The sequence below is a fragment of the Macaca nemestrina genome, chromosome 7, assembly GCF_043159975.1.
Source record: "Macaca nemestrina isolate mMacNem1 chromosome 7, mMacNem.hap1, whole genome shotgun sequence".
Taxonomy (NCBI): domain Eukaryota; kingdom Metazoa; phylum Chordata; class Mammalia; order Primates; family Cercopithecidae; genus Macaca; species Macaca nemestrina.
Genome location: NC_092131.1, coordinates 150,605,506 through 150,619,896, shown reverse-complemented (window position 1 = coordinate 150,619,896; position 14,391 = coordinate 150,605,506). Strand labels below are relative to the sequence as shown.

The 14,391-nt window shown below is 35.8% G+C and overlaps 1 protein-coding gene across 5 annotated transcripts in view; it reads right to left on the bottom strand.

Annotated features, from left to right (window-relative positions):
- LOC105490349 (Dmx like 2) overlaps positions 1–14,391 on the bottom strand; it is a 173,030-nt gene that overhangs the window by 108,022 nt on the left and 50,617 nt on the right. For all 5 annotated transcript variants that reach the window (XM_011755853.2, XM_011755871.3, XM_011755861.2 and 2 more), the window contains exon 6: positions 14,138–14,204. In XM_011755853.2, the coding sequence (XP_011754155.2) occupies positions 14,138–14,204 (67 nt within the window). The remainder of the gene's footprint in view (positions 1–14,137; positions 14,205–14,391) is intronic.

Here is a 14,391-nt window from a genome sequence, read left to right as displayed (position 1 = left end):
CCTCCCACCCTTCCTCCCTAGTCCCCAAAGTCGACTGTATCATTCTTATGCTTCTGCATCCTCATAGCTTAGCTCCCACTTATGAGTGAGAATATACGATGTTTGGTTTTCCATTCCTGAGTTACTTTACTTAGAATAATGGTCTCCAATTCAATCCAGGTTGCTGCGAATGTCATTATTGCATTCCTTTTTATGGCTAAATAGCATTCCATGGTGTGTGTGTGTGTATATATATATATATATATGTATATATATCACAATTTCTTTATCCACTCATTGATGGGTATTTGGGCTGGTTCTATATTTTTGCAGCTGCAAATTGTACTGCTATAAACACGCGTGTGCAAGTATCTGTTTCATATAATGACTTCTTTTCCTCTGGATAGATACCCAGTAGTGGATAGCTGGATCAAATGGTAGTTCTACTTTTGTTCTTTAAGGAATTTCCACACTGTTTTCCATAGTGGTTATACTAGTTTACATTCCTAACATCAGTGTAAAAATGTTCCTTTTATATCGCATCCCCACCAACATCTATTATTTCTTGGTTTTTTGGTTATGGCCATTCTTGCAGGAGTAAGGAGGTATTATTGCATTGCAGTTTTGGTTTGCATTTCCCTGATCATTAGTAATGCTGAGCATTTTTTCATATGTTTGTTGGCCATTTGTATATTTTCCTTGCAGAATTGTCTACTGATGTCTTCAGTCCATTTTCTGATGGGATTGTTTGGTTTTTTCTTGCTAATTTGTTTGAGTTCCTTATAGATTCTGGATATTAGTCCTTTGTCGGATGTATAGATTGTGAAGATTTTCTCCCACTCTGTGGATTGTCTGTTTACTCTGCTGTTTCATTTACTGTGCAAAAACTTCAGGAAAGGATATGACAACAAAAAAGAAACCACAGACCAATATCCCTGATGAATATAGATGCAAAAATCCTTAACAAAATACTAGCTAACTGAATCCAACAGCATATCAAAAAGATTATCTACCATGATCAAGTAAGTTTCATACGAGGGTTGCAGGGATGGTTTAACATTCGTAAGTCAATACATATGATATACCACATAAACAGAATTAGAAACAAAATCACATGGTCATCTCAACAGATGCAGAAAAAGCACTTAACAAAATCCAGCATCCCTTTATCATTACAACCCTCAGCAGAATCAGCATACAAGGGACAACCCTTCCCCTCAAGAAATCTTCTCAACCTAGCCCTTGAAAAACCCAGTTTTTCACTCAAAGGCATAATCTTCTCTCAAAGAAAATGCTGCATTTTTAATTATAAATTGACAACTTATAATTGTATAAATTTACAGAGTATGAAGTGATGTTATAATTCACAAATATAACACAATAATTACATCAAGCTAATTAACATATCCATCACCTCAAATACTTAACATTTTTTATGGTGAGAAGACTTGAAATTTACTCTTAGCAATTTAAAAATATACAATATTCTATTACTAACTACACTCACCATACTTCACAAAAGAACTCAAAAGAAGAAAAGATATATTCCATTTTTTGAAGAAAACAGGATACTTTAAATTACTTGCAAATTTTACAAAATAACCAAGTGTCATTTTTTAAAGTGTTCCAATACAAACTTTTTGAACATAAACAAATAAAATTTCAGCAAACATCTCCTAGTAAGCAAACCAGAGAAAACCAATTCTTGAACTAAAGATTTAATCAGGTATGTCTTGTGGGAGAAAAAAGGCTCTTTAGTAAGTAAGGTTTTATTTTAAGCTCAGATAGAAATTTAAAATACTCTTAAGCCTAAGAAAAATTTAATTTACCACATTTGTAAAAAATAGATCTTACCAGCCAAAGTCCTCAATGAACTGTAATATTAAAAATCCTGGAAGTAATTGAATTTGAGTCTCACAACACCTGAAAAAAAATCCTGTCATGTGTAGCAGAGGCGGTGGAAAATGCCTTCTAGTGGGAGATCCACACAGTGACCATCTGTTTTATCAACTCAAATCTGGCTTTATTAACAGAAGCAGAACAAATTGTACCAAAAAAAAAAAAACTGCCCAACATTCCAAAGTTACTTTCTGTTCTTTTTATCAGGATAATCTTAATCGGATGTGGTATATTCTCAAAAATGTGAGAAAATAGTTTTTTTAATTCAAGACACATTTGCTCAACCTCCATAGGATCCTCACCAGAAAAGCATTCTTATCTTTCCATAAGAATTATGAAACACTTAACTCTTAGGATAACTGAATATAAACAGCTTAGGGAGACATGACTAACACAATGAAAAAAACACTCATCTAGAAAATAAAATTTTTGTGGACATTTTGACAGTCCATATGTCTCTTTTAGGGAAGGGTAGGGCATCCTGTAGTTTGTATCAAGCTACTATTCTTAATTCAATCTAATTACATATATTTTAATATTTTTCGTAAGAACCAATTATTATACATTTGATTATGTCCAGATACAGATTAATTAAAGAGCCAAATTTCACTCTAAGCAAACTCAATGGTTTTCCAACCATTCTCAGGATTAAAAACAAAATCAGTCCTCAACATACTAATAGATAATGATGATGTGCCATAAACTGCCTGTACAACTATGAAACAGTTACAAGATTCACTCAAACAACAAGTATTTATTGAACGAAGCTACTGTGTGAATGGCTGGGGATACAGCTGGGGCAGAGGAAGACACAGAAATAATAAAATATATTTCCTCATCCCACAGAGCTTATTCTCTAGAAAGGAAGGCAACATTAAGTAAGGATATAAATTATTATTTTAATTACAATTGTGATAAGCACTATAAGAAAGAAGCAGAGGGCGCCAGGAAAGTATTTAATTAGGAGACTTGACCTTGCCTGGGAGATAAGAGGTTTCCTTAAGGAAGTGGTATTTAAACTGAGAGTTGAAGGATACATAAAAGATGACCAGGCAAAGAAGCAGGAAGGCTGGGTATTCTAGGTATTCCCTAAACATAGAGAACAGCACATAAAAAGACCTGGAAGCAGGAAAGAGCCTGGCATATTCAAGGCCTTGAAAGGACATCAGTGTGGTAGGCATTAAGGTGGGAATGAAGCCGGAGAGGCACAGAAGGGTCAGATCATACAGCAGAGCCTCACAGGCCATGGTAAAGATCATAATCTTCATTTTAAGAGCAACAGGAGTCATTAAAGGGTGGTGAAAAAGGAAAATGGCATGTTCAGGTGGCTGGCTCCTGTGGGCAGACCGATCAGAGGACGTCTGCAGGACATCACTTAAGGGACTACTATAAAGGTCCGCAGCCCCGAAGATGCTGACACAGGCAGTGGCAGTGGAGGGCAGATATGTGGACTTCATCCCTTTTTAAAAACCTTGGCTTCTTCTGTGATCACTAAGATCATTAATTAAAACTTTATGATTCCACAAAAGTTTCTTTGCTTTAATTTATGCAGTTAGGCCTGTACTATCTATATATGTTCAAACTGTTCTCCCATATGTTCTAGGTCATTTGACAAAATTAATTGATATTCCCTCCTTGAACCTTTTTTCTTGGCTTCTCTAATGTCACATTCTCCTGGTTTTCCTTCTATTTTAGTGGCTACTCCTTCCCAGCATCCTTTATAGGCATCTCCCCCGTCTCATTTCTTAGTGTTTGAGGATCCTAGGATTTGATCCTGAGTCCCATTTTCTTCTCTAACACACATTTTCTCCCTAACTTCATCCAGATCCATAACTTTAAATACCACCTTTGGATAAAGAATTCAAATTGCCAGAGAACTCCTGACTCTCTTATCCTATCTGATATCTTAACCCAGATGCATCTCAAACTTTGGTCTAACCACTACACTCCAGCTTTCTGTTGTTCTTTAACAAGCCCTGCTAATTTCTATTTCAGAGCATTTGCACTTGGTGCTTGTTCCCTTGGCCAAAACACTCTTTCCCCTGAACTTCAGTTGTCCCCTTCGTAGTATTCAATTCTCAGTTTAAAGGTATCTCCTCAGCAAAGCTTTCTCTAAAGATCATCTGCTCTAATAGACACCCAGTCACACTACCACATTATTCTGTCTTAATTTTCTGGACAGCACTTGTTAATACTTGATTTTTTTTCTGTTTTTCCTCACCAGAAGTTAAGTCCTGTAAGAACAAAAGCCTTGTCTGTCATCTTCATCATAAGATTGCCAGCACACACAACAGTTCATGGTATATGGTGGTATTCAAAAGAGTATCTGCTAAACATGTGAATGAAGGTTGTTAATTTCAGATATAATTTCAAATCAATTTTTCCTCCAAAATGCACTATCAATTTTACATATATAAAGTCTATCATGATATGAATACGACTATAAAAGATTCTCATGTGCCTTACCAGTGTAGACTGCTAGAATTCTAAAATGCATTTTCTTTGACCAGTTTATATGATTAAAAAAATCAGACAATATATATGTTAAAGTACAGTTGATCCTTGAACAACATGAGTTTGAACTGCACATGTCCACTTACATATAAATTTTCTTCTGCCTCTGCCACCCAAGAGAGCAAAACCAACCCCTCCTCTTCTTCCTCCTCTCCCACCTACTAAATGTGAAAATGATGAGGATGAAGACCTTATGATCATCTACATCCACTTAATGAATGCTTAATTTATTTTCTCTTCCTTAAGGTTTTCTTAATAACATTTTTCTTCTCTTCCTTAAGAGAGTATAGTATATATTGGATGCCACATGCAGGGTTTAAAAAAAAAGTAGAGTATATAATACATATACAAAATGTGTTAATTTACTGTTTATTTTATTGGAAAAGCTTCCAGTCAACAGCAGGCTATTAGTAGTTAAGTTTCTGAAGACTCAAAAGTTAGACAGATTTTTGACTGTGCAGGGGGTTGGATCACCTAACTGCCATGTTGTTCAAGGGTTAACGGTACACGAGTCAAGGAAAACTTGTGTATACAATACCTGCCCATGATCAGAGTGCCATTAATGATATTTAAAAGGAGACAACAGGAAAACACGCTCCAAATGATGCACAGTATGTACAATAACCAAGCTGACATCAGCAATGACTAACTGGGAATATTATAAGGCTGGATTCCAGAATGACTCTCCAGCAGCTCTCTGACCACGCTGAACCAGTCCTATATTAAATCATCCATAGGTTCACCTATTATGGACTTAAGTCAAAGGAATGATTGGCTTTATTAATCACTTATTAACATGTGGTAATCCTAAGAAATATGAGTAACAAAAAAAAAGACAAATCTGTGAGTTTTTTCAGTCAAATTTTAGGAGTAATGGGGTATTTGTTTTTAAAGATCCAAAGTTTCAAAGGTGACTGCCTAGTTTTAGAGATCAAGACATGAATTACACAAAATAAAATTAAAAAGGAAAAAAAGACATGAATTATATTATTTTTCAAACTGTTTTGCCTGTGATTCTGGTAAGTGTTCCCTTCATGAGAAACCCACGCTTCTCAAATATTACACAAAATTATTCACACGTCTCTACATTTCTATCCAGAAACACTAAGTATGTTTTATTATTTGTAGATTATTGAACTGGCTTATCAAAATTTCAGTGTTTTGTTTTTGAAATCTAGTTTTAACAACAGTGAGGCAAACTAGCTGAAGTGGAGTGTGCAGGGGTGAGAGTTAGCAGGAGATAAGGCTGAAGCAGTGACGAGAGTCCCGATAAGCATGGAGCATGCTAAACCATCACAAAGACTTGGGCTTTTGGTAACTGAAATGGAAAAACTTTTGACAGTTTTGTACAGAATATGAGTAACAAGATCTGACAACATTTTAAAAAGATCACTCTAGGCCAGGCGTGGTGGCTCACACCTATAATCCCAGCACTTTGGGAGATGACTTGAGGCCAGGAGTTCAAGACCAGCCTGGTCATGATGATGAAACTCTGTCTCTTTTAAAAATACAAAAATTAGCCAGGTGTGGTGGCACATGCCTGTAATCCCAGCTACCAGGGAGGCTGAGGCATAAGAACTGCTTGAACCCAGGAGGCAGAGGTTGTAGTGAGCCAAGATCGCGCCACTACACTCCCGCCTGGGTGACAGAGTGAGACTCTGTCTCAAAAAAATAATTTAAAAAATCACTCCACCTGCTGGTTTGAACACAGATGGTACAGAAGTGCAGCAAAAATGGGAAACCAATTAATTTAATACAATAATACAAGTGATAAATAATGGTGGCTTCAACCAGATTATAAGAGTGGAGGTGGTAAAGAAGTAAGCAAATTGTGGATATATTCTAAAGGTGAGCCATCAGGGAGTAGACTGAGGGGGTGGGGAAGTGGAGATCAGGGGCGAGGTACAGGCAAAAAATACAAATTTGAATGTCATTAGCATACAAAAATGGTATTTAAATGGCATCAGAAACTTTTGAAACTAGAAGAGCCCTGGGTACTCCAACATTTAAAAGTAGAAAAGATAACACTAACAACTAAGCAGGGGTAGCCAGAGTTAAAAATAAGCAGAGCACAGAAGACTTTTTAGGGCAGTAAAAAGACTTATAAAATTGATAAACTTATAAAATTGATATAAGTAAAAAGACTTAAAAAATTGAGATGAATGAAGAAAGAGGGAAGGCACAAATAACTAATATCAAAACTGAAGAAGAAATCATTATACATGTATTATAGATATTAAAAAATAAGGTGTTTTATACAATTTTGTGCCAATAAATTTGAAAATCTAAATAAAACCAAAAAATTATAGGTGAATACAACTTACCAAAACTGACATACAAAAGAAAAAGAAAATCTGAATAATTTAAAAAACTGAATCCCACAAAGAAAATTCCTGATTCAGATGGCTTCACCAGCAAATACTTAAGAATAAAACTGTATCAATCTCACATAAAATCTTCACAAAAGAGAGCTTTCCAACCCATTTATAAGGCCAGCATAACATCAACATAAAAATCTGTCAAGGACATTATGAAAATGGGAAAATTATTGGCCGAATCTCACTCTAACACATAAATCTTAAACAAAAGATCAGCAAATCAAATCCAACAAGGATAATACATTATAATGAAGTTGGGATTGTTCCAGGAATACAAGGTTTACAAAATCAGTCCATGTATTTCATCTTATTAAAAGATTTAAAAGATGGTCAGACACAGTGGCTCACGCCTGTAATCCCAGCACTTTGGGAGGCCGAGGCAGGTGGATCATCTAACGTCAGGAGTTCGAGACCAGCCTGGTCAAAATGGTGAAACTTTGTCTCTACCAAAAATACGAAAATTAGCTGGGCATGGTAATGGGTGCCTGTAGTTCCAGCTACTTGGGAAGCTGAAATGGGAGAAATACTTGAAGCTGGGAAGCTGAGACTGCAGTGAGCTGAGATTGTGCCGCTGCAATCCAGCCTGGGTGACAGAGCGAGACTCCGTCTCCAAAAAAAAGATAAAAATTGTCTCATTAGATGCAGAAAGAATGCTTGCTCAAATTCTGTATCGTTTGTGGTTTAGAAAAACAACCTAGCAAACAACAAATAGAAGGAAAGTTTCTTTATCTGAAAAAAAAGTATCTACCACAAACATCAACAGTAAACATTGTATTTATGATGACACAGTGAAGGGTATCCCTTTGAGACTGGGAACAAGAAAAAGATACCTGTTATCACCACATTTATTCAGCACTCTACTAGAGGTCCTAGACACTGTGGTTTTAAAAAAAAAAAAAAAAGGAAAAATACGAAACATGGGAGAATGACAAAAGATGAACTAGAGCTTTCATTATTCACAGATGATATTACTGTGTACACATAAAATCCAAAATTATCTACAGAGGAATTATTAGAATTAATGAGTTTAGTAAGGGTGCTGGGCATAAAGCCAATATACAAAAACTGCATTTCTATATACCAGTAACAATTATTTTTCCAAAATTTACATAATGACTCCATTTATAACAGTATCAAAGACATCAAATATCTAGGAATTAATCCCAAAAGATATCTGGGACCTTCACAGAGAAAATTATAAAACATTACTGAGGAAAAAAAGGTCTAAAATAAATGAGCGGATACATCATGTTCATAAATGGGAAGACTAAATATAGTTAAGATGTCGATTCTCCCCAAACTGACCTATACAATCAATGTAATATCAATCAGAAACATAAGAGGTTTTCTGTTTGCTTTGTGAAATTTATCATTTATTCTAAAATTCATATAGAAATGCAAAGGGCCAAGAATAGATAAGATGATCTTAAAAAAGAAAAGAGGGTAGGACTTGCCCTACCAGATATCAAGACTTAATTTAAAGCTACAGCAATTAAGTCAGGTGGCACTAGTACAAGGAAAGACCAATGAACTAGAGAAAAGAGCCCAGAAACAGACCTACAGAGATATGGACATTTGATTTTATGACAAAAGTGGTAATGTAGAACAATGAAGAAAGGGAAGATTTTTTCCAATAAATTGTTCAAGACAACCAAATATCCATAAGGAAAAAACAAAACTTGACCTTCTTCAAATCACACCTAAACATTATTTCACATAGATTTTAGACTTAAATGTGAAAGACAAAACATAAAATGTCCATATTCTACACCAGAGGTTCTTGGCCTGAGGTCCTCTGACCCAAAGGTCCTGTGGATAGACTTCAAGATATAAAAGTTACTTTTGACACATCATTTGTATCCCATCATGCCTTAGCGTTTTGGTGTGCCAGTTTCAACTGCAAGCATCTACATCTTTTTGTCTGAAGTTTTCCAAGAGCTGGTTATGAGTGATGAGAACTGATGCCTGGCCCTAACCCGCCTTCAACTGATATGTGTGAAGAACATGTATAAGGAACATGATGCAAGTGAGGAACACGGGCTCCCAGAGGACCCAGAAATTCAAGCTTCTTAACACACTTAATAAAGGTTATTAAGTGCCTTTATTTCCCTGCCTCCAATCCAAACTATTTCGTGTGATCATTCCCCCATATTAATTACTTACACTTGAACCCTTATCTCAGGGTCTGCTTCTGAAGAAACCAAGAAAACTGAGACCCAAAAGTACCACGAACCTTAATGGGGAAAAACGATTACTTATTTTCATAAATGCTAATTGAAAAAAACAAACCAAAAGTAGTATTGGCAGTACGTATGACTATGTCTCTAACAGAATCAAAGATGTTTTCATATCACATTTTTTTACACTCATTTCTACTTTGAAATTGTTAGTTATTGGAACTGCTACTAAACCGCACGATTGCAGTCTTCCTGTCTATATTGTTGATGCAACCGTTAAGCAACTACCTCTGTGCCAACTAACTGCTGAGCAATAGAACAGTAAAGTTTAACGTTTCTACAACTAGAGATCAACCCAAAAAGCCTTCAGTGAATTTTGTTGTTCTTGGAAAGCCTATCTTCACCTTATAAAGTGAGATATTGAAGTTTTAATTCCATATACAACAGCTAAACACAATTAAAACTGCCCATATTTTAAGTCCAATTTTTGTTACTGAACGCATTAATTTAAAAGTACATAATGTCTCTATCACAAATGTATTTTTTAATATCTTGAAGCTGTATTTCAATAATTTATTTCTTCTGCAATGCTACATATTTTATTTTATGCATTTAAAAACATCATACTATGAGGAAGGTTATTATAGGCTTCACTAGATTTCCAAAGGAATTCACAGCACAAAAAATCTTAAAACAACTCTAGTCTAGAAGCTTATATAACATATGAAAATCCTCAGAATCTCAGAGTAGGAAAAACTTATTAAATAGGACTCAGAAAAACACTGATATATTTGACATTAAAATCAAATATCTCTATTCATCAAAAGATACCATTAAGAGAATGAATGAGCAACTAATGGAGTGGGAGAAGATCTTTGCAAAACATGTAACTGACAAAAAGCTCATATCCATAATAAAGAACTCCTACAAATCAACAAAACACCAAAAACTATTTTAAAAACGGGCAAGGAGCTTGCCCAGTTACTTTCTTTTAAATCAGTCATCCAAATACCCAATAAATAAATGAAAAGGTATTTAGCCTCATTAATAATCAGGGAAATGCACTTTAAAACTACAAGGAGGCCAGGTACAGTGGCTCACACCTGTAATCCCAACACTTAGGGAGTCCAAAACAGAAGGATCACTTGAGGCCAGGAGTTCACAACCAGCCTGGGCAACATAAGGAGATCCCATCTCTACCAAAAAAATAAATAAATAAAACCTAGCCAGCCATGGTGGGCATGCCTGTAGTCCCAGCTACTCAGGAGGCTGAGGCAGGAGGATTGCTTGAGCCCAGGAGTTCAAGGTTACAGTGAGCTATGATCAACTGACATACTATGTATATGTGTGTGTGTATATATATATATACACACGTCACATATAACATATAACCAAGCAATTCTATTCCTATGTATATACCCAAGAGAAATCCACACAAGAGCCTAACAAACATGTATAAGACATCTGCTGCAGCATTATTTAATACATGTCAGAACGGCATGGCATATCAGTGGGAAAAGAAAGAACTATTCAGTAAATGTTATTGAGACAATTTTCATTTGGATTAGGGACTTAATTATAAGAGATTAAATTTTATGATTTTAGGAGAAAATAGAATACTTTTATAGCATCACAGTAAGAAATTTTCCTAAACAAGATTCAAACTACATTTAACCCACAATATATGGTGGATATTTTTGTAAAATCTTTATACTTCAAAAGTAGATACTGAAATATTTACAGATGAATGACATCAGTGACACAAGCCTAAATAACCCAACTGGGGGAGAAGTAGTACAGATGAAATAAGATTGGCTGAGTGATAACTGCTGAAGCTAAGTGATGGGTACAGAGGAGTTCAGTACATTTCTGTTCATGATTGAAGAAAATTTTTTTAAATTTAAGTCATCACAAATAAAGGGAAAAGAGACCACTGGGCAACATAATGAAACCTTATTTCTACAAAAAAAAACAAAAAACAAAAACAAGCAAACAACAAAAAAAACTAGTGCACACCTAGATGGTGCACACCTGTAGTCCCATCTGAGGTAGGAGGACTGCCTGAGCCCAGGAGGTCGACACTGCAATGAGCCGTGATTGTGCCACTGCACGCCAGCCCAGGTGACAAATTGAGACTCAGTCTCAAAAAAATAAAAAGAAAGAAAAAGAAAAACACAAACTCTGTGAAGTTCAAAACTGTGGAAAACTAAATATTATCTTATTTGGGAATTTAGATGAATGAAACTTTTTTAAATAAAATAATAAACATGACAATCAGGATTCTGGCTGCCTGGGGTGGGAGGAGAGGAAGGAGATGCATGGAGAAAGATAAAGGACCCATTTGTTTCATGTTCTTTGTCTCAAGTTGAGGAGTAGGGTACATGTGTATTTGTTTAATTGTTTATTATATCTTATACAACATGTTTTATATATACTTTTTTAATTTATGAAATATTTTGTAATTTTAAAAAAATCAGAGAATTTTAAAACCTCTTAAAAATTAAAAATTTAATAGCAGAAAAAAATTACTTTGAAGTTACATCTGAAAAGTCCCCCAGAAATTAATAGAAAAAGATGAACAAGTGGAAAACAGTAAAGGGGGAAAATACTAAAATATAGAATTAATGTAAAAGTACCCATAACTGAATAAGAAAAGATCCAGAGAAAGAAGGAAGTAACACAAAAGAAATAATATAAAATAATCTCTCAGAATTGAAAGACATGAGTTTCAGATTTAACAGGTCCCCCAGATGATGTGGTGTTAGTTGGATAGTGTGCTTTGGCTTTGGTTCTGGGTGGGAGAAGAAGAGTCGTCTTCATACAATTTCTTCAGCCACTTTTATTCTTCAGTGTCAGCACTTCACTTTCATTCTTTGTCAGTGTCAGCAGTGTCTGTGAGTTACTCATTGTCTTAGGTTGTGGTTGGTAGCAGAGGCTGTGGTGAGGCTTTGCTGCAGACAGAGACACCAGACAGGCCAGTTCTGGGGCACACGTGGTGGCAGAGGCAGGCCAGGCATGCTGGCCCTTGGGCTCCCAGGCAGCATACGTGGACACCAGCAGTCACAGGTCCAGGAGGACCAGTCCTTGGGCCTACAGTCAGCTTGCTCAGGTGCCAGTGGTTATGGAAAACAGCACGGAGTTTTCTCCAAAAAACAAAACTAGAACTATCATACAATTCATCAATCCCACTACTGGGTATTTATCCAAAACAAAGAAAATCAGTATATCAAAGGGATAGCTCCACTCCCATGTTTACTGCAACACTATTCACGATAGCCAAGATATAGAATCAACCTAGATGCCCATCAGTAAATGAAGGGATAAATGAAATGTAGTAAATATACACAGTGGAATACTATTGGGCTGTACAAAGGACAAAATCCTATAATTTGTAGTAACACAAATGGTCATTATGTTACATGAAATAAGACAAGCACAGAAAGAAAAATACCACATTTTCTCAATTTTATGTGGCAGCTAAAAAAGGAGATGAGAAGTTGGTTAATTGGCGCAAATACACAGATAGATGGAATAAGTTATAGTGGTCAATAGTACAGTAGGGTGGCTATGGTTAACAATAATATATTCTATTTTTTTTTTTTTTTTTTTTTTTGAGACGGAGTCTCGCTCTGTTGCCCAGGCTGGAGTGCAGTGGCGCATCTCAGCTCACTGCAAGCTCTGCCTCCCGGGTTCACGCCATTCTCCTGCCCCAGCCTCCCCAGTAGCTGGGACTACAGGCCCCCACCGCCACGCCCGGCTAATTTTTTTTGTATTTTTTTTTTAGTAGAGACAGGGTTTCACCATGTTAGCCAGGATGGTCTCGATCTCCTGACCTCGTGATCCGCCTGCCTTGGCCTCCCAAAGTGATGGGATTACAGGCGTGAGCCACTGCGCCCGGCCTGTATATTTCAATTAACTAGAATATTTGAAATGTTCCCAACACAAAAAGAGATAAACATTTGAGGTGATGGATATCCTAAATACTCTAATTTGACCATCATTACACATTACACATGTATCAAAATATCACATGTATCCCACATATATATCAATAAAAAAAGTTTACTGAGATATAAGATGGAGGGTCAGTGATTTTCAACCCAATTCTATGCCCGAGAAAATCAAGCATAAGAAAAAAATCTTTCAGACATGTAAGGCTTGAGAAGTGTTTTTTCCTATTCACCTTTCTTCAGGAACCTATTGGGGGATATCGCCATCAAAACAAGAAAAAAGGAAGATAAATGATGCCAAGAAACAGAAAATTCAACATAGGAGAGAGGCAAAGAGAATTTCCCAAAGTTGGTAAAATAAAACCCAAAAATGGTAGCTCTGCTATTTTAGACTGGTAGAGCAATTAAGCTGAATGAGAGCAAAGAGAACTCATGTTCCCAGAACACCACCTATGTGGGATTATACTGAGAAAAAAGTCAAAGCAGTTCTAAGGATGAATTAGGTATATAGGGAAAAAAGCAAACCATAAAACAAAGTAATTATTATCTCCAAAGTAATTACCATTAAGAATATTCTGTACAATCTTAATAATGTAAACAATAACTATGATTCACCCAAAATCATGAGATACCTACATCAGTAAGATAGGAGCAAGTGAAATGAATATGTGTATGTATTAGATTTGAAGATGTGGTTGGGGATATCAACCCCTCCCCTTTATCAAGCTAAAGGCTCAGCTTCTACAGTGGGAAGGCAAAAAGTAATTCACATAACTCAGGGGGCTGGGCAGAGAGAATCAAGAAATGGGAGCACCTCAAGCTACTCAAGGACATGGAAGGAAATATCAAAATATTCAACTTGACAAATAATTGCCTCCTGGACACAGGAATTAGCGTGGGAATAATGAGGCAAGGAGTACATCTTCTCATTGTGAATCCAGTATTATTTTACTTTTTAAGTTAATGTACATATGCTATTTTTAAACACAAAACTTAGTTTTTAAAAATGCAAATGAGCCAAAGTCAAATAAGAGTAACACGAATAGCCATTATTTCCCTAGTGCCTACAACCTGTGAGCACAATACCAGGTGTTTTACAAACACCACTTGTATTCTTCAGGCCAGCTTTGCCAAGGAGGATTAGCCCAGTTTTACAGATGAAAAAACTGAAAATAAAAATAAATAAGGAATATTTTTATTTTTTATTGTTTCTTTCATATGTTTTTGTTTGATCCTTTACCTTTCCAGCAGTAGCAAAATATTCACCATCAGGAGACCATTCCATCAAATGTATAGATACTGAGGTTCTAAAAAAGAGAGTTAGGCAATTAGCACTTTTAAAATCTGGTGTACTGTATATAAAAATGGTCAAGATGAGATTTTTGTAACATCAAAGTCAGAATCCTCAGAATAAGACTGTTTTTGCTTCCCTAAAAATATAAATAAAATATTTCACCTCCATAACAACATAAATTAATTAAAACTAATCCAACA